Source organism: Marmota flaviventris, chromosome 7, assembly GCF_047511675.1.
Source record: "Marmota flaviventris isolate mMarFla1 chromosome 7, mMarFla1.hap1, whole genome shotgun sequence".
Lineage (NCBI taxonomy): Eukaryota > Metazoa > Chordata > Mammalia > Rodentia > Sciuridae > Marmota > Marmota flaviventris.
This window is the reverse complement of record NC_092504.1, coordinates 58,847,817-58,873,246: the sequence shown is the minus strand read 5'-3', so window position 1 is coordinate 58,873,246 and position 25,430 is coordinate 58,847,817. Positions and strand designations below refer to the sequence as shown.

The following is a 25,430-nucleotide window of genomic DNA, read 5'->3' as shown; positions in this document are numbered from 1 at the left end:
TTTTTTTGCATAAGCCAAACAACTGTCAAACACCAACAAAACTTTTTGGGAAGATTTATAATGTTAATGAACTTTTAATCTTCTCTAAATCTCATTTATCTAGAATATGAAATGGGAGTATTGCATGTGTTGAATTCTTCACCTAGTTTTAAAAGGAAGTGATATAACACTACATTAACATGAAGAATATACAGCATTATCTATTTCAGAATTTTTCTCAGAAGGAAACCTTGATAAATTCTATGATCCTTTCCAATTTTACTATTTTTAAGTGCCACTAGATTGGAGAAAAATAATTAAAAGTATGAATTTTGATATAATTTAAACACCATAAAATGTATCATGTATACCAAGATATTAAGTTATATCATTAAAGAAAATATAAAAACATCATATAACTTTACTTTCTGCCCATCATAAAATTGTTGATAAAAACTTACATAACTTGAAACTGTAAAAACTAACCTCTATTATAGCAATCCTCACTTGCACAATTCAAATATGCACAAATTTCAGAACCTCAATTTAGTTAAGTGATACCATTCCTCCAACAACAACATAGTTCAAATTTCAGCTATCATTCTATATTAACTGTAATTACATAACAGCTACTGGTTGTTCAGTCCATAATTACTATGTAAATAACAGATCAGCATCATGATCGCTGACCAATCATACCACTTCTTTCAAAGACCCCTGGAGAATGGATACTGCATGTTTTTTCCTCATGTTTTTACCCAGTTAAAACATGGGAAACCAAAGTATGTTGTCACCATGCCTCCCAGACAGATAAACCCATATGACATTTTACAAAGTGGAAAACTAACAAAGGGCATTGACCTATAAAGATGAAGGTTCAGTGAACACTCATAAAATGATAATACTAAAAGTGAAATGGGTAGTAGATCTGAAAAATGGTAACAGCAAAACAAAGATAGGAGAGACAGAGGCCTGTATAAAGTGAAAGCAAGAACAATATTGAAAAGCCACTTCCACAGAGTTCTAATTGACTGTAAATTGACTATGGAATGCTGACATTGCATCCTTTGCAGAGATTTGGCTATGCATCCAGAGGAACTTAGTGAAGGTGAACTGATTGACATAAACATAGGAAGTGTGATAAAAAGGATGATGGTGTCCCAGAGGAAATGATAACTGCATAAAATTTCACATTAAAGGAACTATTAGCAATATTTCATAACATTGAAAGTATAAAGGATAAAATGTTGGAAGCTGATCAAAACTTGGACAGGAATATGACAGTTCAATTTGCCATAGCATTGAAAAGATGTTCGCTCCACATCATAAGTTGTGTAATGAGGGATAAGCACTTCAAACTTCAAACTACTCTTTTTTGTTTTTTCCAGTACTGGAGATCAAAGTGAGGGTCTCACACATGCTAGGCAAGTGCTCTACCACTAAGCTATATCCCTTGTCCCTCTTATGTTGAGACACTAAGTTGCCTCAATTGTCCTCAAACTTGCCATCCTCCTACCTAGATCCCCATAGTAACTGGAATTACAGACTTATGTCACCATGCCAAGCTCATACTATACACTACCCTTTATAAAACAAGCACAAAACAAAAAAAAAAAAACTTTAATTCTCAATGTTGCTAATGTTAAATTAGTGTTTTGAATAAATAGTTTCACTTTTTATTTCACTATATTTATAAACCATACTAAGACAGTTTGTAAGAATTTAAGAAAAAATGTTAAAGTCACAGAAAAATTATTGTTTCTTATTGATTATTAAGATTATATTGCTTGATTTTAGTGTACACAGTCATTTTTATGGTTGTACACTATTGTGCAAAGCAAGAAGTGTGGGTATTGCCAATGCCTAAATTTTTCTTTCATAGGTTTTCATCAATGTCACCATAAATGATTCAGAAGTTGTTACCTATTACCCCACCATTAGTATAATAGTTAGTATCCTTCTGAATATATTGCATAAATTACCTGTAGGTTTATGATATTATGTTGAAAGATACCCTTTATCCTAGACAAACCAGACATATGGAAGAGCCTTATGTACCTGGAAGCGGTAACTGAACTAATATACCACTGACTCTTGGGTCCATGTTCAATTGATCAGTTATATCCAAAAGTTCTTCCTGAGAAACATCCTTAGGTTTTAGAATGAGCTCACTACAGATACCTGGAAGAAAAATAAGCAAAATCACTTACCTAACCAAAATATGGTTCTACAGTGTGTGATTCATTTCCTATGCACCCATCCCACTGGAGGGAAAGCCCCTCATACAAAGACAGTGTTCAACATATCATAGGGTAGGATTTCGCAAATAGATCAGATGTTTTCTCATGATTCACACGCATTCTTTGGTTAGTATCCCAGGTGACAATTTGCACTAATTTGATACAACCTACTATTAATATATTTAACAAGAGTAAAAATACCACTACCACCAACACTATTAGGCCAACTAGAACAGAGTAAGGGAGGTTATTATTTCATTAAAGCAAATGTAATGAATATGTAGGCCCTTTTAATATTAAGTATTCCTCTCACATCTCCCATAAAATATGAAATCACGTTGAATTCATTCCATAAAAAATCAGAAGAAAACTAGTAAGATTAACATAAACTTTGGTAACTGGATAATCTCTAATGATACATGTTATTCAAATGATGCTTATTTGATAATCATCATTTATAATGATCACACTTTTAAGTAAAAACACTAAACAATAATTCCAATTTAAACACATACCCACCTACTGCTGAGGCAGCTTTTATCTTATTCCTGACATATGTATGGCTTGCTGGGTTGTCTCCCACTAAAATGATACTGAGGTGAGGTCTTCTGTGCCCAAGGGCAATCCATGATTCCACACCTTGATGTATTTCTTTCTGGATTTGTTTGGCCATTTCAGTTCCTGAGATGACAACAGCTTCATATCTATGGAAAATGAAACAAAAAGTTTTAATACTAAAAATGCATATATATTCTTTTTGAAGAGATAAATCATCAGAGCTTAGTTAAAACCAGCACCTAACTTCAAACTTGTGCTCCATGTTATGTATGAGTAGCCCCACAGGCTTGTGACCTTAAGGCTAAATCAGTTCACTCTTGCTAAAAAATATTTCATTCATTCCACTGCATAGATTTAAGGTACAAGAATGAAAAAAACAAGGATAAGCATCCAAAATTTGATTTTCTCAATTATATTGAACACTCTTTGGATTCATAAATATATTTGTAATTTTGTGAAGGATTCCAATTCTGCTTTTTAGTTCTACTTTATAATCCACCCCCTATAGGGGAAATGTTTGTCTTTCCCCAAAATTTGTATGTTGAAATCATAACCCCCAATGATATGGGATTAGGAGGTGGGTCATTTGTTAGGTGATTAGGTCAAAAGGATGAAGTCCTCATGAATGAGACTAGAGAGGGTCTTATTTTTCCATGTGAGCACACAGAAGATAACTATGCATGAATCAAGGAGGAGGTCCTTACTACAAACCAAATCTCCTGGTACCTTAATCTTGGACTTCAGCCTTCAGAACTTGAGAAATAAATTTCTCTTGTTCATAAGCCACTAAGTTTATGGTATGCTAGTTTAGCAGCCTAAATAGACAAAAAAACTATTTTATACATTTCTTTATAACTTTCATTCATATACATTTTTTAATTGTCAAGCCACATACTCAAGATCTGTACTATAATATTGGCTATATTATATATTCTTTCTAAAGAGATAAATCATCAGAGCTTAGTTAAAACTAGCACCTAATTTCAAACTTGTGCTCCATGTTGTGTATAAGTAGCCCCCAAAGCTTGTGGCCTTAAGGCTAAATCAGTTCACTCTTGCTTAATACATCCTATATAAGAGCCTGAAGCCATGAGCACCATGCTATACAACTCTTTTAACTTCTCCAAGGAATAATTTTATTCTATCACCCTGATCAACACCCTGACTTAAGCTGTCAGTCTTGTCATGCTTATTATAATTATAGACTAAATCAAATTAAAATAAATATGCTTAATTTTGAGTTTTATTTTTAAAGATAAATTAATAAACTTTTTTCATTATGAATTTTTGTTTCCCATATTTTATGAATTTATTTAAGTGGCCTTTTAATACTAAAATATAAATTACCTTCTATATTAGCAAATATTAAGGGTTGCAGATATGATAAATAATTACAGCACAATTCTTTTCTAAGAGACAGTAAAAAAGTAAACACTTTTAATAAATTAATTTGTGTCAGCAATATTCAGTTAGGATAAAACATTCTTACAGAAGCAGGTTTATCTGCTAACAGATAATTCACTCTCACAGTAAAGAACACATTTATATTTTAAAATACAAAACACTTGGTCTCTGTCTTATGTTTATAGCATATGAATAGAAATGTTGCTGTTGATGCTATTAATTGATTCTCTGTTAAACACAATAATTTGTTCATAGACTACTATGAAGCTGTCCGTCACTAAACATGGTCCAGGGTAATTATGGACCAGATGCTACGAAGACATGTGACCCGGAGGATGTCAGAAATGACAATGGCATAAACTGATTCCTAGCTTCCAAAGAGACGAAACAACTATATACAAATTAAATTCGACTACATCCTATGTTAAGTCTGAGAATGTGGAAGGGATTCCTTTACAATAAAGCATTAAGATGTTAAATCAGATTACTATGTATAACTGAAATGATATAGCCTAGCTGGTGTTTGTGAGTAAATTAAGAATTGAGATTCTGAGAATTTTCATTAGTAACTGGTCCTTTGCATTGATTCCTTCAGTCACCTCAGAGCCCAACCAAGCCTACTTCTGTAGAAACAATAAGAAACAGAATGAAGCTACCCAGAATTAGCAGAGGCCCCATGAGAGAATGCCTACATCAGTCTATATGCTAGAAGAACTGAAAACACATTTTCTGGATCACAGAATGTAGTGCATAAAAAAATGAGACTTTTCAATATGCATACTATTGAAAAGCTAAAAGGGTAAAGTGCATCACTTACATGGAAACTATATTCCAGTTAAAGAAGACATGAAAAAAAATTTAAGTAAATATTTAATATATCATGTGTGACATAATAGAGGGAAAGGACCCATTTGAGGGCCAAAATTATTTTGTATCAATGGTTAAGGTGATACTGTTAAAAAAAAGGTGATATTGGAACAGAAATAAATAAAACTAATAAGTAGTGTATGAAAAGAATATTAGGCCCAGAGAAGCACATAGCATAGGCAGGAGTGTGCTGGCATGTTGGAGGAACAGCAAGAGTTGCTATAGTGAGAACAAATGAACCAGGAAAAGATAGGAAGTCAGAGAAGTAGCTAGATATCAGGTCATACAAGGCCCTGCAAGTCTTTAAAAGGAGATTGGCTTTTATTGTGAGACAGGCAGCCATTTAGAGATTTTGAGAAGAATGACATGAACTGATTTTCTTTTTGAAAATGAAATCTAGTGAAAATATGGAGGGTAGATTTATAAAATCACAAGGAGAGAAGGAGATGCCCACTGAGACCAGTGTATTCCAAGTAAGGGATGCTGGTGCATTAGACAGTACTGGAGGTTCATCAGGAGCATTGACTTGTAGTTCCCTTTTTTGTGATGACATTGTCTGGCTTTGTTATAGAGGTAATGTTGACCTTGTAAAATGGGTTTGGACATGCTCCCTCTTCCATTTTTTGAAGAAATTTAAAAGGGTATTATTATTAAAGCTTGATAGTGTTCACCACTGAAGCCATCAGGTGCCCAGGGTTTTCTTTATTAAAGGGCATTTTATTACCGAGTTCAGTCTCTTATTATTGGCCTGCTCATAGCCTGTATTTCTTCATGATTCAGTCTCATAAGTTGTATATTTCTAAGAATTCACTCATTTCTTCTAGGTTATCCAATTTGTTGATGTATACTTGTTTATAGGAGTTTCTTATGATCATTTATATTTCTGTGGAATCAGTGGTAATCTTGTAATATCATCTCTTTAGTTTACAACTTTGAGGCTTCTTTTCCTTTTTTCACATATCTGTAATATTTTCTATTACATACTCTCATTGATACCTAGTTCACATCAGTGTGGTAAGAAAATACTTGATAAGATTTCAATCATCTTCAATTTGCTAAATCTTTTTTTTTTTTTTTTTTGATAACCTAACATGATCTATCCTATGTGTTTGAGAAGAATGTGTATTTTTATGGCTGTTGGATGGAATGTCCTGTATATCTGTTAGGTTAACTTGGTCTATACTGTTGTCCAAGACCACTGTTCCCTTTTGATTTTCCATCTGGATTATCTATTTTTAAAAGTGGGGTAGTGAAGTTCCTTATCATTATTATATCGATCTCTATTCCTCTCTTTAGTTCTGTAGATATTTATTTTACACATTTACAAGCATCCTATACTCTTGGAGAATTGATTCCTATTATTATGTAATGATCTCCTTTGCCTCATTTATTTTGTCAAAGTATAATAATCCCTTATGTCCTTTGGTTACCATTTGTATAGAGTATCTTTTTTCCTCACTTCACTTTCAACCCACGTTTATACTTAAAACTAAAATATGTCTATTGTGGGCAGAATATAGTTGAACCTTGGTTTTTATTCATTAATCACTGCATTTTTTTGTTTGGACAATTTAATTCACTTGCATTCAAGATTATTACTGATAGGCAAAGAGTCACTACTATCATTTTGTTAATTATTTTCTGGTTGATTTGTATATCTTTTATTCTTTGTTCCTTTCTTGCTTTTTTCTTCTCAAGCTGACAGCCTTATGGAGAATTCCTTTTTATGTGAAGAGTTACTTTTCTTTTGCTGCTTTCAGAATTCACTGAGAATTTTGATTATAATGTATCTGTGTACTTAATCTATTTGTGGTTCTTTGAACTTATTGAATTCCTCTACACAATTTAGGAAGTTTTATATCATTATTTCTTTAAATAAACTTTCTGCCCTTTTTCTTTCTCTGCTCCTTCTGAGACTCCCATAATTTGCATATTAGTTCACTTGACAGTATCTCCTAAGTACTATTTCCTCACTCTTACATCTTGAATTGGGTAAATTTGAATGACATGTCTTTGAGTTTACTGATTCTTCTTCTGTTTGATCAAGTTTGCTCTTGAAGATTTCTTGGAATTTTGGAGGTTTGTTTCAGTATTCCAAAATGTTCAGTAGCTCTAGAATTTGAAAACACACACACACACACACACACACACATTTTTGTTTTCCTATCTGTTAGCTTTTCATTACAGGGACAAAATATTAATCTATTCATAAGGTCAGAGCTCTAATGTCACAAAATACAAGACTCACAATTGATAAAACAGACTTGTTAAAGAGTTATCAGGAATTTGTTGAGATATTCTATAGGTAGATCTGAAAATCCCACAGTTTATTATTAACACGGGTCTACAGAGCCTCAGTTAAGAACCTCAGATTTAGGCCCAATACTCTCAAAGGAGGAATCCCAATCTAGTATTAGTGATAGGAGGCCATCATCTACTTTCAGTATGAAGAAAATTATGATGCATAAATATGCTTGAAATAATACTTTCACCTAGAAAGTATTCTTTTCTCTTTGTTGCCTTACCAAGTTTTAGAAATAAGAATTTTTTAAAAAAATATTTTGTAAATCAGCCTAAAAGATCTAAAATTGTTGCATTTTGCTTAAAATCTGTTAGAAATTATTAATCCACTATTGAGCAAATAGATCAAAAAGAGAAAAGAGCATTTTCAGATTTGAAGCTTTTAGTGAACTATAATTAGTGAAACCAAAGCTGACAAACAAAAATGTACCCTTTCAAACCCAAGGAAAGAACTGAACTAATTAAATGATACCTCAAGCAATGTACAAATTATTTTGAAATTCTGTGGTGGATTAAACTGTGCCCACCCCAAAAGATATGTTCAACCCCTAACCTATGGTACATAGGACCTTATTTGAAGATAAGGTGTTTGTGTTTGTAATTAAGGTTTAAGATTACATCAAACTGGAATACAGTGGGACCCTTATTCCAAAACAACTGCTGTTCTTTCAAGAAAAGAGAAAAACACACACAGAATACCCTGTAAAAATTCAGAGAGAACACAGTGATGTAACAACAGAGGCAAAGATTAAAGCTATGCACCGAGTACTAAAGAATACTAAGGACTACTGGCAACAACCAGAAGCTAGGAGAGAGAGCACGGCCCTGAAGATAACTAGATTCTAGACTTCAGGCTTCCAAAAAGTGTGAGAATAGAATTCTATTGTTTTAAGTCACCTACTTTGTGGTACCTTGCTACAACAGCCTTACTAAATGAATACCCTTACACAGTACCTGCCCTCCCTGCCACCTCCCAAGAAAGGCAGACTCCTCATACTTACTTTTCTCCCCATTGCTGAGCTAGCTTCTAAATGGGGCTTCATAGGAAAAATAGCAGAAGGGGTGGAAGGGAGTATTGAGGCAGTACTATGCAGTAAAAATTGCTCACCTAAAGCCAGATAGTGTCCACCACTAGCAGCCCTATGATCAGGCAAGTCTTGTAACTGCTCTCAAAGGCAGGCTATTCCCCTATCTGTATAACGAGAATACTTTCTGTTGACCTTACCTAAAAGGATTTGGCTAAGAGCTGATTGACTTGTTTGCAAAAATGGCTCTTTCTCCTAGTTTTTATTTAATAACACAGTCTATTCGAATAACCTGGACCAATATAAAAAACAAAGTCATCAGCATTTGGCATTATTTCTTTGCACTTATTTACCTGTACTTCCAGAAAATAAATGTAACCATTTTATGGACTACAATTCAATATAGTGTTTAATAACCACAGCAAAGTAATAAACAAGAAAAATAATCACTTTTTGTGAATCAATAAATCCCTCCACAAAATAGTAAAATATCAGAAAAATATTAGCCAAATCAATAGTTTGATTTATACAATTGACAAGTCTTACACCCTTTTTTCAATCTTCTTTTTAATCAGAATTTGAATAAGAGTTTCAGTAAACTGTTTATTTTAAAGATAAAAAGCCTAACAAAATCATTAGGAAATTCAAAGTTCTCAGCAGTTTCTAACATATATGTTAATCACTTTCTGTTTTATGGCATAACTTACACATTTTGATTTTGAATTAATAATACCCAAGGGAACCAGAGAAAAATTACATTTGGAATAAAACAAATCACTAGTACAAGGGAGCCTTTTGAGGTGTTTTTAAAGTCAATAAGTGTCAATAAACGTTAAGTTTATAAACGGTTTAAAAACATTTCATTTCATATCCTAAATACTCACACCTTGAAATTATTTCACTAAAAATCATACATTTGAAAGTTAACAGAAGAGAAGCCAAGTTTTTATTATGCATGATTATTTTTTATATTCAATTTTATAACATGTTCACTCGGGACCCTAACATGTAAATTAGAACATTGTAACAACCTAAACAAATGTGTGCTTTTTATAAACTAATTTTCCCAGGAAGAATCTTGGATGCTAATCTTTGTGCTGTGAGAACTCCTGGTTCATATGCTGAAATTTAGAGATATATTCTCAGAATAACTGTTTTAAATGTTTAAGATAGAATATGTAAGATTACAAGGAAAACCAGGTTTTTTGATATATTGTAATCAAATTATTTCTTTTTTTAAAATGAAGCATTAAATAACAGGATCTAAGGGCAGATCTTTTAACTACCATAATATCAAAGAAATGATGAATATATAAATATAGATGTTTATAGGTATCTGTGTCCACTCTATTTTTAAAATATTTTTTTAGTTGTAGATGGACACACAATATCTTTACTTTTATGTGGTGCTGAGGATGAACCCAGTGCCTCACACAGGCAAGACAAGCACTTAACCACTGAGCTACAGTCCCAGCCCCTCTGCATTCACTCTATGTTAATATATTTGTGCTTTTTATTGGTTATATTACAAGCACCAACAGTATTGTGATTTGCTGCCAATATTTACAATGGAAAAAAATGCTGGATTTATTAGATGTTAGTGACCTCCCAATCTGTTAACTCAGGATAGCAGTAGTACCCACTTCCATCAGTTGTTTTAAGAATTTAAAAATATATTGTATGTAAAAAATCTCTGCAAAATGCGTAAAGCCTCCTTGTATATTAATAAAAATTTATTTCTCAACAATAAAACTGGATTTCTTAAAGGCAAGATGACATTCATTGCGAAGTTATAAAGAGAAAAATGAAAAAGGGTGAACATCTCTGTTTTAAATCATATAAAGGTCCTCACTTTAGAATTACAAAACTTTTGGTTCAAAACACAGGTTTTAATGAGTGTAATCATAGATCATTAAGTGAAGAAACCTGGCTGGTATGATGTTGACAAATACATGACCTGAATCTTAAAGTAAATTATTTCATTTTTCAAGAACTAAACATTAATAGCAAGATGACCAGGTTAAGAAGTAGACAAATGATTCAATGTAATATCATGCACACATTGAAATGTTAAAAAAAAAAAAACTAACAACACACCAAAAAAGCTCATGATGTAATGTTAAATACAGCAGTCATAAGCCTTCTTGGATATATTCAGCTGTAAGATCTTCTTTGGCACTACTATTTTGTTAGTTTGGATTATGATTCATTCTGACTACAAAGATTTCTATTTTCTTGGATCCAATTTGCAATTTTTAATAGAAAATATAATTAGTTACAAATTGTTCTTTCAGTTTATCCCACTTTACAGTTCAAATTTCATCTAAGCTATTCCTAACTCTATCAACAACTTCATCATCTCTAAGCCAAGCTATTTTCAAAACTTATACAGCTGTGAAAGATAATCTAGTGCTTTAGTTTACTTGGGTTTTTTTTACTCCCCTGCTGCTGTTTTTATTATCCAATCAAGGGTATTAACAAGAAAATATAACATAACTTCAAAGCATTTCAAAAACAAAGATTCCGGTCATTTAAGATAATGCGAAATTATAACTAAGACCATGACTAACAAGATCTAAGATTAACATCAGTCCCTTTTTTTTTTTCCTCTACTGACCCATTTTAACAAAAAACTTGGTTTTGGAAATACACATTATCTCTGAACAGCTGGACACAGATGCAATGATTAAACTAAAGCATGAGATACCAAATGGTAAAACATTTAATTTCTAAATTTATGACACAAGAACTGCTTAGAAATCAAAATTGTACACAGATGGCTATTATATCATACTTTCACTAGAATAAAATAATGCAGTAAGATAGGAAAAACCACACTACATTTGTCAACAAAACAGAATATGATTTTGAGAAACTGTCACTGGACTGCCTTTAAGATTAACTCTACAATGATTAAAATCAATCTATAGAAAATCAACTTTTATAATGGCCTAACTACAGTCTGGGTCCTTCAAAAGAGTACAATGGGTCTTTAAATCAAATGATAACTCTACTGCAGAGACAGAAATACTGAGTAAATACTAAAGCAAAGTGAAGAAAAATAAAGTGTTACTGCTAAAATTTGTCTTTGTTAAATGATTAAACACATCTACCCACTCAAAAAGTCATGAATATCTACATAACATAGCATGTTTACTAGCTCCAAAAATGTATGTGTGTGTTTATGTGTGTGTGTGTTTATGTGTGTGTGTGTGTATATGTATATATATATTTTTTAATGTTGGCCTAGGTGTAAAAATTATAGCCATTGGCAGTGAGACATACAGAAAGGTGAGGCCTTAATAAAAAGCTGTAGGGCTGGTACACAAAAGTTTATAGATGCTAAGAATTAAGAGTATTTGCAAGGAGGGAAAAAAAGACAATCTTTCAAAATAATGATTGGAGAAATCACTAAGCAGCAAGATAAACAGAAACAAATACATGGGATTTTCATTTAGTTACTGAAAATGAGTAGTTCATGTACAGTGATCTAAAGCAGGATTTGGAGAAGTTCCTATGTTGTAGGATACCTGTAAATCTGCTTTGATCCTGGAATTAATATACACTGTCTACCCACATGGGATAGGCTGCTGCCAGGCTCCCTCCCTCCACTGAAAAGCCCTAACCCAAAATTCACATGATATTTACAACCCAGGATACTTCAAATTTATTAACTCCTTATTAAGCACAGCATGTGTAGGTAATTTCAAGAAATAAGAAACTATAATAAACAGAAGGGTTTATTTATTTGATAATAATTAATTTTCCCCAATTAATAATATCTAACATTTCATTCATAAATGGGGGAAAATCTCATTGCAAATTTTACAGAGAAAACCACTGAAAATGTTAAATAATACCTCAAGAATTTGAATTTTCCAAATTCCATCAAATATTATTTCTTGAAATTCTTATTTAAAAACTTCTCCATTTAAAATGCATTTAATATATCCCGTTATTATAAGTGTCACAAATTATAGTCACAAATATAAAAAAAATAATTAAAAATATTTTTCATTTCAGGCTTTAGAACACTCAGAAACTGGTGACAGATCCGTTCATTTAAAACAGTCAATATCACTAGGGAAAGAGTTATCAAACTGAAAGGTAATTTTCAGTCAAAATAATGCTAAGCTCCAAATTTCTATCAATAGGAATAATATTAAATACAAGTGACATTCACTATGCAGAACTAGATAACTAATGTGTCACTATACATTTTTTAAAAGATGACTGAGGATAGGGACAAGTGGGGAGGCAGACAGTGGCGACCTCTGGAGGATGGAATCTCTTCTCTCTGCTGGTCCTAGAAGAGAAAAGAGACACCAATAAGCATCAACACACTGTCCAAAGTCCTCCCCACCAGAGATCCACCAGTCCACAGGTGTTTCTCAACCTTACAGCCAACCTCACCTTCAAATATGGTAATCAGTGCCAACAGAATGTCAAAAATATTACCTATCTTAATTTGATTACTTCTGTCTTTAAAAATATTATTTACTTTTACATAATTGTAATCTGCATGAAATGGTGCAGAAAGCAGCCAGACTTCTGAAAGTAATACCTCTTAACATTCATATGAATAATAGCTTTCCAAAACCATTTCACTCAATTATTTTAAATTATAAGGAGGCTTTCAAATAAGATCTAAATTCTCCATAAGTGTATATGTGCTATTGCATATGAAACGCGTAGCTACTACCAAATATTTTGGTTATATATTGTTTGTGACCTATTCAATGGTCACAGGTAACAGAAAGGATGGGGAGATGGAAGTGCTTACATCAACCTGACAACGAGAAATTAATCAACTTGTACAATTCGAAAAAGGTTATTATACTCTGGAAAGAAGCCTTAAAACAATGGAAATTCAAAGAATGATGATCTATCTAAATAATTTAGACTGGCAATATTAAATAACCCCCACAGTTCTGTAATACAAATAGCAAATAGAATTCTACAGAATTTTATTTTTCTAGGAAGTACAGCTGACTGGTAATTCCAAATCACAAGTTCTTAGACACCATTTACACTTACACAACCAGTTCTCTGAATCACTGTTATTTTCTCACATATCACTGTGGAAGGCCTAGTTACTAGAAACCATGTCCAAAGTAAACTCTATAGTAAACTGAACTCAGTCACTCAAGACTAAGACCCAAATGTATACAGTGGGGAATGAATTAATTTAAATTAAATAAACAGCATCTATGATTACATACTATTACTCTTTCCAAGTAGCATACCAGGCACTAGAAATACTAAAGTACAGGACAATGTCTGGTCATGTAAAACAGCAGAGAAAATGCCTTTTTGGAAGCCCTGAACGTTTGAAAACAAAGGTTCTTCTGGAATCGCTGGCTCTGAGTGAATGCAATTTTAGCTTAAGTTGTATTTTCTAACTAAAGTAAGTAAAGTAGGTGAACTGTTGCTGGGTTCCACTGTGCATCTACATTGTACTAGCCGCAAACAAGTCCACAGGGATGTAATAAATCTAAAACTGAACGCTTGAGAGAAGTTTGGGAAGCGCCAGAGAATCAGGTTGAAAGTCTGGTTTTGTGAAACCATTAAGAATTTTAGATCTGGATAAGAGCTCAGCAAAGAAAGGAATTCACACAACCAGTCCTCTGAATCACAGTTATTTTCTCACATATCATTGTGAGAAATTCTGAACAACTAAATTCTGGACAATTCCTCGGAAACACAACAGTAACCAAAACAGAAACAACTGTTTGACCAAGCAGACAGGCTTTTATGGCACCTTTCCTGGGAGCTTCAAATGTCTTCATAAGTCACTCAACTGCAATTGCTGCAAAGATGTAAGGTGCTGGGGCGGCAGCACAGGGCGGAGTGCGTCCCAGTGGCCGAGACCAGGCAAAAGCCACCTGCCCGCAAGACCACGTTCACCGCGAAGGCTGGCCTCGCCCCTAGCGCGCCTAGCGCGCCTCCCAATCGGCTCTGGCCCGCGCGCCGCTCTCGTGCTGAGGGCGCCAGTCACCGCATCCCACGGCCAGCGGCTCAGCGGCCCGCGCCCGCAGCGCCCGTACCTCACGCCGCTGCTCCGAAAGCCAGCGGACCAGCGCCCGGCCGTTCCCGGGGACACCACGCGGGGTGCAGCGCTCTCGCCCAGCGCCGGCCCTCGGCCCAGGAGACCACGGAGGAGCGAGGAACCACGGGCCAATACTGTCATGGCCGTAACACCGGCTTCCCACCCCGGGTTCCACCTCCCGCAGCTGGAATCCTCACCGCCAGAAGCCGGCTCTGCCCCCACCCGGCCTGGCGGAGCAAGCGCTTGGGCCAGCTGCCGGGTTCTGGGTCGCTGTGCTGGGCGGGGCCAGGAGCAGAGCTCCGGGTTGGGTTGGTCCGAGAGGAGCCGAGTCCTCAGGGGCGGGGCCAGGAGACGGACCCCTGGGAAGGCGGAGCCCAGAGGAGCCGGGTCCTTAGGGGCAGGGCCAGGATCCGATTTCTGGGCGAGCGGAGGGTATTGAGCGTTCCAGAGAGCTGGAGACCTCGGAGGCTGGCGTTGTGGCCTGGCGGCCGGTGTCTGCACCCACCCACATTCTGCTGACCTTCCCATAGTGAGGGCTCAATGAAGACATCCGTACCAATAACTTCAGGCAGCCCCCCTTTTCCCTAAGTCAGACTCTCGCCTTGTCCCCAGGGTTAGGTGGAATTTGACTTGAAGCTGTAAAGTAATAGGGTCTTTGTTTCCCAATGCCTTTAGGTGACCTTGGGATACCTAGAAGAAGTCAAGTCTAAAGAGATGAAGATTTGAATATGTGGAGGAGAACCTCTTCCAGCAAGTTCCTTATAAAATGTTTAATATGTGTGTATGTGTATGTATGTGTGTGTGTGTATATATATATATATACACACACACACACACACACACATATGCGTGTATATATATGTATATATGTGTGTGTATACACACACACACGCACACACATATCAGACGATTGATTCGATATTCCAGTTAAGACAATAAGAGTCATAGATAAAACCATCTGCAAAGTCAACAGGAAATATTTCTCCCTGGGGCTGGCTGCAGCTGTGAAGAGTCATAACAATCTCTTTTCAGAACTGCTTTTTGACTGAGAAAATTTGTTTTCAAAAGTTACAGACTGTTAGAAAATTGTTCTTTAAAAAGTATATCACTAAGAATGAGCATCTTATCTTGCTGATATGTCAATTTGACACAAAGAAACAACCTAGAAGAAAACAGAAAATTTTAGCAACTAGATTTTAGATCTAAATCAAAATATATTTTTTTAAATCCATTAAATCAAAAAATCACACACACAAAAATTAATTTTAAACTGCTGCTGTGCAAAAAGGCACTGTTAGGAGAAAATATTTGTGAAACTTTCTGATAAAGAAAGTGCCCGGTGCCATGGCACACATCTGTAATCCCAGCAGCTGGGGAGGCTGAAGCAGGAGGATCATGAGTTCAAAGCCAGCCTCCACAAAATCAAGATGCTAAGCAACTCAGTGAGACCCTGTCTCTAAATAAAAATACAAAATAGGGCTGGGGATTTGGCTCAGTCAGTGGCCGAGTGCTTGGTACCAAAAAAAAAAAAAAAAAAAAGAAAGAAAGAAAGAAAAGAAAAAGAAATGTTTTGTACCTCAAATATATATATTAAAAAAATTTAAACTTAATAACAAAAATTAAACAAGCCAGCTAAAAATTTGCAGAATATCTGAACAGATAACCTACCAAACACAAACAAGATACACAGATGAAAAAGAAAGCACATAAAAGAAAAATATTTAATATCATTTGCATTAAGGAAATGCAAATTAAATAACCATAAAATACCACTACATTCCTGGAAAAATAGCTAAAGTCCAAAAGCTGACAAAGATATGGAGCAACAGGAGCTATCATTCATTTTGACAGGAATAAAAATGATTTAATTGCTGGGTGGTGTATGCACACCTGAAATCCCAGCGACTGGGGAGGCTGAGGCAGGAGGATCTTGAGTTCAAAGCCAGCCTCAGCAAGAGTGAGGTGCTAAGCAACTCAGTGAGACCCTGTCTTTAAATAAAATACAAAACAGGGCTGGGAATGTGGCTCAATGGTTGTGCGACCCTGAATTCAATCTCCTGTACAAAAAAAAAAAAAAAAAAAAAAATCAATCACTGTTAGTCAGCTGTCACTGTGACAAGAGATAATTAACTTAAAAAGAGGAAAGGTTTATTTTTGCTCACAGTTTCAGAGGTTCCAGTCCATGATCAATTGGCCCTGTTGCTGAGGGTCTGTAAGAGCACATTACATCATGGCAGGAGTATGTAGCAGAGGACACTAATTCACTTGATAGCAGTCAGGTGGGGGCTCCAATATCCTATTCTGCTAAGAGCCAAGTATATGATGCATGGCATTTTTGGTCGAAAGGTGACGCCAGCTAGCCATTGAGATGATATGATTATGTTAAGATTTGCATTCATATGGATATTGGACTCCTGCTGTTCACCTAGGCCGGCTACGGGACTCCTGGAGAGTTCCCATTGGTTGGGGAAGTACAGTAGGAGGGAGTTCCGGGGGAGGAGCTCTCTCGGCGGTCCGAGAGGAGGCCGCGTGTGTGGAAAAAATCTTCCCGGGCGGTACCGGACATTGGCGGCAGTTTCAAAAAATAAACTTTGTTCCTGCTTGAGTGGCTCGTGATTTTGTGCCCAGCCAGACTGCGGCACTATTCAAGGGTATATCCCCAGTGACCTAACTTCCTTCCACTCATCCCCACCTTTTAAAAATTACACCATCTCCCAACTGGTCCATAGGCTGGAGACTAGGGCTTTAACACATGGGCCTTTAGGAGACATTTAAAGATCCAAACTATAGTAAGTCACTTTAGATGATTGTTTGGAAAACTAACAAAACTTCTTTCAAAGCTAAAAATAGCTTAACTGTATTAAACAGTGCTAAACTATGAGCAGTCATGTTTCTAGCTATTTGCACAACTAATTTGAAATTTACATCCTCACAGAAACCTCCATATGAATGTTGATAGCACTTTCATTCATACTCTCCAAAAACTAAGATGTTCTTCAATAGGTGATGAATAAACAAATTGTCATATAACCACACAATGGTATATTATTTATCCATAAAAAAGGAGGTGAGCTCTCAAGCCATAAGATGAAGAAGATGAACTTTAAATGAATATTGATAAGTGAAAGAAACCAGTCTGAAATAATTACATAATGTATGATTTCAATTCTTTGACATTGCATAAAAGGTAAAACTATAGAGACAGTAAAAAGATTAGTGGTTGCCACAGATTCAGAAAAAGAGAAGCTTTAATAGGTGAAGCACAGAGGAATTTTAGGACAGGGAGACCATAAACATTTAGAACTTTATAGCACAAAGAGTGAAACTTGTAGGTGAATTACAAAAAATCATTTAGGAGATCGGTGTTTTCCAAAAAGGAATGCAGACTGTGACAAGATAATCTAACTGCTTTACAAATGTAATGTATCCTCACTGAAAGGGGTGAGGAAATCTTCTTACCTAAGTAACTCTGGAACTGAATAGAATCCTTAAAACTAATGGCAAAAGAAACAGCATATAAACATTAAACAATATTTAATGAAGTTGGAAATATAAGTTAACAATTCTGAAATGGTATGCATATACACTGGAATAGTTAAATAAATAAATGAGGGATGGTGGGAAACAGGTTTCTTGCTTTTGGAGTAAGAATCAACATAAGCAACGGGAGGAGAATAGAATGATCCATATACCAATGGACTAATGTTGGAACATCTTATGAACAGATTTTTGGCATAAAATAGATACATATAGTTATGTACAGAAATATTTATAGATGTGTGAATATTCAGGAGTTAGTATGCATACATATTTCTCTGCTTTGTCAGCTGAGACTGCCTAAAAGAGACAATACCTAGTAGCAATAAGTAAACCTAGAACCCAGACTTTAACAATAAAGGAACCAGGAATCCTTGGAGAAAAGGCTGATTCTAGGACTTGATCAGAAAATATATAAGACAAGTCTATCTTTAATTCTTGCTCAAAGAATTCCATTTTAATGGGACTATGCCAAAGACAATGAGCTAAATGGGCTCTTCGAGGCCAAAGCTGGAATAATTTGAACAGCAAAATAAAATAGTATGGGGTTACAACTCAATGTAAAATACTAACAATCAAGATAGCATACTTATATAAATACATAATTAGATAAATAAATGAATGGGAGAGAAGAGAAAATCATGTGCAGATTCTAAAAATTTATGTAGATACTATACCCTCAAAGAGGAAGAGAAAAGCTCTTCACTCCTTAAGTGGGAATTGATCATAGTGACTTCCTTTCAAAAACTATAGTTTGCAAAGAAGAAAAGAGAGTGATTTAGTAGAAAAGCCTGACAAAAACTTGTTCAGCCATGTTATTAATTAACATCAAGTGATAGACTATGTTGATTGTATGGATACTTGATAAAATGAGATCAAAATTATACTTTACCTTTGTAGTATTTTTCCAGAACTCATAATTCCAGTATAATGAGAAAGAATTTTAAGTCATCCCAATAGAGGGATATCCTAAATATAGCTGAGCAGTACTTGTTAAAATTGTCAAGGTCATCAAAAACAAGGGAAGTCTGGAAAACTGTCACAGCCAAGTGGAACCTTAAGAAGACATAACCAAATGTAATGAGGGAACCTGAATTAGGTCCTGGAACAGAAAAATGACTTTACATAAAAGCTAAGAAAAAATAATGTAATATAACGCATCAGTACCGGTTCTTTAACAATGTGATATTAATAATAGGAGAAACTGGATGTGTGGTACATGTGAACTCTTGATACTATCTTCTCAATTGTTCTGGAAATTCATAACTGTTCTAAAAACTAATGTCTTTTTTATTCAGCCAGAGCAGGTATCCATTGGAATCAATACCAGGAGAGGTTCTCTAAAGTGGACTTTATCCAAGTTATATTTATTGCAATTATTGACCCTATCCCCTTCTGGACTAGAAATTTAAGAACTGATGCTGAGACCTTCACAAGAGAACCTTAGAAATCAAGGAGGGTCAATGGGGAATTAAGAAAGACACACAAAAATTTACGGAGAGAAAGTTGGGACCAGGAGAGACAACATCCTCTGGTGGAGGAACAATGACACAGAGCTAGTATAGTACATTTATTATATTATCATCAAAAGGTTTTTCGTGGGAAAGTTTCTGTAAAGCAAACAAGTTTGAAGGTCACAGCACTTGTGAGTCATTGTGGTTATCTTGTATGTTCAGAATCCTCTATCCCCAGCAGCTGACCTTAAGGTCCAGACTCATAGAGTTCTGGGCCTTTGCACAGAACTTCATCAGGCAGGGCATCACCATAGTAACTGGGCAATCTTTTTCTGCATATTTGCTCAGAAAGTTCCCAGCACAAGTTCAGCCATAGCTGTGAGGCAGAGACCATGATCTAAGTCACCACTCTTGCACATCTCCCCCTTTTATATTTTTAAAATGTAACTGATGCATGTATACTCTGAAGTGCTTGAACTTGTATCAGATGAGCTTGCAGATGACTGAAAGAAAACAACATTGACTTAAGAGTAAGGAAATAAGTCCTAAGCAATACCATGAAGTATGTTTTAGTATATTCCAAGGATTGAAACCATTCAGATCATCCAACAGCTTTTTTGTAAAACTGGCAGGACATAACATAGGAATCCAACTTTTCTTGAATAAGTTGGATGTAATGGTGAAGTGGTAAGAGATTTAAACTAACATTGATATGATTCCAAATTCCTAAGAGATACATCTTTATCATTTCCCAATCCCTTTGGGAGGTATTCTATGGAACAGGTGTTACATAAATAAACTGATAAGTGACATAACATCATAATTGTTGTTTGACCTGAAGACTTTGTATCTGATCACCCAAGCCCACTACAGTAGCCTCTAAGCTATTCAACTTAGCTTTAAGTTGAATATCAACATTATCAATAGCCTCCTGATCCTGGAGGACTCTTGAAATATTTTGTTCCAAAGCACTGATGATAGGGAGTACTATCTACCCAATTTCTTTCCTTCCTTCCTTCTTTCCTTCCTTCCTTCTTTTCTTTCTTTCTTTCTTTCTTCTCTTCTTTATTATAATCAGCTATTTTATAATCAGCTATATTATAATAAGCTATATTATAATCATCATAATGAATATGATGATGATGATAGTGACTAGCATTTTTTTTAACCAGAAGGTGTAGGAGCTAAGAAGTTTACTTCTGTAAGGCACTAACAGATAAGAGTTATAAATTTTGTAAGGAAAATACAAAATGAAATTAACAAGAGTTACAAACATATTGAATCTGTATAACAGCTAAGAACTAAGAAAAGAAATTTTAATAATCCCAAATCTTTTCTTTAAACTTTAATTTGAAGAACACAAGCTTGGTAAAATGTTCTTCTAAACCTGATATTTTAAAGATTTATACACTTGGAAGATATGAATTCATCTAGTTTACAAAGAAGCCAGTAACAGCCACGAGGCAGTCAGAGACCGTGATCCAAGTCACTGCTCTCCACAGGCTGATATATTTTTTTTAATCTTCGATGTTATTCTAAAACCTGCTGAATACCTATCAGCTTTATTTTAATTGAATCAGAGATGATAAAAAGATTACAAAGAAAGAAAATTAGCCATCAGAATACCATGAAGAAAAATTTCTTCTATAATTATTTCAAATGTTTCAATGAAAACTTTGGAAGTTGCTTTAAAGAATGTAGTGCGTTTTCATGCCATAGAGATGTATATTTCCATGTAATTATTAAGAGTATCCATGGCACTGCTTGGGGCATGTGATTTGGGGCATGTGATTTGTCAACCTCCATTTAATTAATAGCTTATCACGTATTTTATATATATATATATATATATATATATATATATATATATATATATATATATATATAATATTATATTATATATATATGGTTAAATTCATAATATTATATATATATAAAATTATTACTTTGTTAAGGCTTAAAATTCCAAATTAATGTAATATAAAATAAATTTTCCAAATCAACACTTTTTTCTATGTCTTCATCTTTATTTGAAATAATGAGGAATAAAGTTTAAAAAAAAGAGAAGAGGGTTATTTATGAAAATTAAATCTCACTATAAACAAAAGCGTACATACTAAAAGAATGAAGAACATGAAGAACACAATGGTAGTGAAACACAGTACTCCCCAAACTTGATTAGCTTCCTCAATCTCTACAAAATTGATATCAAACAAAATGATACTGAATTGAGTGATGCTATAAGAACAAAATGGAACACCCACAATACAGAAACAGAGAATGTCTAGAAACTCACGTAACATTTCTTCAAGATGATTTCACATTTTGGGATCACTATGGACAGATGCCATATAATGGAAAATTGTCAACTGCTTTGAAAAAGTCTTGCAGCTTAGATTAGCAATGGAAGTACTCTGTAATAATAATATACTTTCATGCATATGTTATTTCCATCTGGTTAATATTAAATATAATTATTATTTGATAACATACATAGCAATTGGCTCTAAGAATCCAATACATATCTGGGTAAAACATAGCAATTCTATATCTCTATAATGGTAACCCTGGGCCTGAAGACAATATCTCTTAAAAGAAAAAAAAAGGAAAATATTTTTTAAAGGATGGCCAGAATTGTATCTTTTCAAAAGTCCAATATTCTCACACTCACTCAAAGTGAAGGAAACGTAGCTAGATGTTATAAGTGCTGGGTTTTAATAAAAATTATTTCCATATTGACTTTTACCATACAGCAATGATTTAGGTCTCCCCATGCACCAAGTCCTATCAAGTTAATCATCATGTTATTTATCTCATATTCCCAATACTAAGCCTTTTGTAAATGGAACAGAAATCTGATACTGGCTCTTTTTGTAGTTTTGTTTTGTCACATATTTAGAAACTTTGGGGAGCAGACTAAAAATTTCTGTGCATTTCTAAATTTCTTCTAGAATATTAGAAATACTTATTACTTTATTTATATCTTGAAGTTCAAAATGTAAGGCAACATATTCAACAAGAACAAAAATATACACAAATGGCCTTTTAGAGCCTTTCCTATGCAGTGGGCACTACCATGCGCTTGGCCTTGGAATCATGTTGGTTTTCTGTGATTGTTCTCCTATATCACACTACTTGAGGGCATCAACATTTCAGAATGGATCAACAACTTTGTATTACTGAGTAGATGTTGGAGAAAGGTGACTCTTTTTTTTTTTTTTAAAGAGAGAGAGAGAGAGAGAGAGAGAGAGAATTTTAATATTTATTTTTTAGGTTTCTTTTTGGCGGACACAACATTTGTTTGTATGTGGTGATGAGGATCAAACCCGGGCCACACGCATGCCAGGCGAGCGCGCTACCGCTTGAGCCACATCCCCAGCCCGGAAAGGTGACTCTTATCTTGAATATTCTTAACACTGTCATGGTGCACAGAGCAACAGTGAAGATTTCTTGGTCCTTGGGATGACTGCTTTATTTTATCTGATTATATTTTTCTTCTTAATTTTATGTGTACTTTCATACATTCTTGGAAAGTACTGAGATCATCAACCAGATCACAAAAGAAGAGGTACGCCAACTGAGCCTATGCTAAGAAAGTGATAAAGAACATAATGGCAAAGCCAAAGAGGTCTTTGGCAAACCAAGAAACAGTGTGGGCAGTAGGCTCATGGTCCCATTTAGGCTCATGGATTGATAAACTTGAAGAGCTGTAAAAGAGGGAAGATATCCACAGATAAATGAATAAACACAATGTGGCACATAAATACAATGGAATATGATTCTGCCACAAAAAGAAATGGGATTTGGGTACCTTGTACCATGCAGACCTTGAAAATATTATGCTATGGGAAATTGTGTGTCATAAAAGGTCAAAACTGTACACTGCACTCATATGAAGCACTCAGAATGGTTAAATTCATAAATAGAAAGCAGAAAGTGTGTTACCAGGGCCTGAGGTGAGGGGGAGATGGGAAGTCAGTGCTGATGGGCAGAGTTCCACCTTAGGATGATGACAAAGCTCTGGTAGTGCACACTGGTGATGGTGGTCCAACACTGTGAATATACTTTATGCCACTTCACTCCACACGTTAAAATGTGACAATGGCAATTTTGTGTTTTATAAGTTAACCACAGGAAGACTAGGAGAGAGGAGAGAAAGGACTGATTTTGTTGTTGTTTTCTGAACCCAGAACTTCTATTCTCTTTTTTCCTGAAGGGTTTGCTGAGTCCCTACCCCATGACAGGCACTGTTCTTGTTGCTGGGAGGAAGCAGGAGGCAGAACACAGCTGCAGGCTCAAGTGGCAACAATTTTCCAGAATGATTAAAATATCATGAAAATGGCCTTCCTTTTAGTTACATCCACTAGTGATAGTCTCAAAAGACAAAATAAAAGAGAAAAAAGCTATGCCAAAAACCACAACAAATTTTCAGGAAATGCTATTTGTGTATTAGTAACTGTCATTCATGTTTGCATCAATGGTGTCGAAGTAACAATGGTTATGTCACTGTTTTGAATCTGTACCATGACTCAAATCCTGGCTTTCTATCCCCAGATTTAGGCTGGGCTGAGAGCCAAGAGGGACTTTCTGTGTGTTATGGCAAAGCCACCTGGAGCACTGCTCTAGACAAGGCTCAAGAACCTCTGCGCAGGTTGTACAGTTCACAGCCCTGGGGGCAGGACATCTGCACAGCTCTGGGGAGAGGCCTTATGGAAGAGCACCTGGGGGATATCAGAAGTGCAGTCAGGATCCCTGCCTCAAAGAACTTGAGGGTCAAGTTTGGGGAATTGAAAGAATTAACACAACAACCCAAATTAAGCACAACCACCTAAGGCCTATGATGGAAAAAAAAAAAAAAAAAACTCAAGTATTTTTCTTAAGGTCTCTTATAGAAGTTTTTTTTTTTTTTTTCACAGTAAAAGAAAAATGTAAATGCTGATGCAATTCAACATTACTCTTGATGTCCCTTAGATGCTATTCATTCAATATCCTGGTTATTTTTTACTATTTCATGATAAAGGTTTGAAATGTTAGTTATGGTTTCTTCTGAACAGAAATATTGCTGAGTAAGCAGAATGAAAAACAAAAGGTGAGGTCTATGCCTTATGATGAACCTCAGGCTTTCTAGGTATAAACACCAGTTCAGGAAAACACATAGTGCTTGGTAAGAACCTTCTGGAACAGCTGTTCAAGAGAAACTTCAGTGATGAAGGCATTGTTCTAGTACTTCAATTTCCCATTATAGTAGCCACTAGCAACATTAGATATCGAGCACTTAAAATGTGCCTAATGGGACTGAGGAACTGAATATTTAATTGCATATAAACTTAATTCACTGAAAATGAAATGTAAACAGCCACCTGTAGCCAGTGGCCACTGTCTACACAGCACAATAAGAACCTGAGCTGGTAACAGATTAGGAGCTTCCTCAGAAGTATTAAAATTACCAGCATCTCCAGAAATGATGATCACTGTACATTAAATGCCCCAATCTATCACCCACCTGGAAATGCACATTATACCTTGGGAACAGAGGGAAACATGTGAGTGAGGAACACTGGAGAAGAAGTTTCTGTGCCAGCATAGGTTCTGACTAATTTTTTTTCTCTGGCCTCCTTCTGGAAGAGAGGATCCTCTAACATTTCCAAGTGCAGCATCTCTCCCTCACCTGCACAAGAACTTCTCTGACTCTGGCTTCCTCTTCTCCCCTGAGTACTCAATATCATGGGATACTCAAATCTTCCCCTGAGTTAGAGTGTGTGGTTTCCCAGCCTAGCTACATAATGAAAAGGCCTCTTTTGCATGTGGTAAATGAAACCTATATTGTCAGATGGTAGAAGAGTTCTGGCACCAGAAATAGAATTACCCATGCCCAGCAGAATGGTCACATGAGACCCACTAGTTTGACTAGATGTAAATGAAAATCTCTCTAAGAATTGGAAAAAAAAGTTTTATATTTTACTCTTGTAGTATATAAATAAAAAAGATTCTTAAAATGACTAGTTTATTTTACTAA

At 35.2% G+C, this 25,430-nt stretch overlaps 1 protein-coding gene across 6 annotated transcripts in view; it reads right to left on the bottom strand.

Moving 5' to 3' along the window:
- The window catches only part of Mthfd2l (methylenetetrahydrofolate dehydrogenase (NADP+ dependent) 2 like), a 115,630-nt gene extending 98,592 nt beyond the window's left edge, over nucleotides 1–17,038 (bottom strand). For 2 of the 6 annotated variants that reach the window (XM_027939825.2, XM_071614342.1), the window contains exons 1-3: nucleotides 14,422–14,613; nucleotides 2,739–2,923; nucleotides 2,038–2,160 (exon numbers count right to left, since the gene is read on the bottom strand). In XM_027939825.2, coding sequence (XP_027795626.2) covers nucleotides 2,038–2,160; nucleotides 2,739–2,923; nucleotides 14,422–14,564 — 451 coding nt within the window. In that variant the 5' untranslated portion in view covers nucleotides 14,565–14,613. The other 4 variants (XM_071614343.1, XM_071614345.1, XM_071614344.1 and 1 more) reach the window with 4 other exon arrangements.
- Between the last annotated feature and the right edge of the window lie 8,392 nt (nucleotides 17,039–25,430).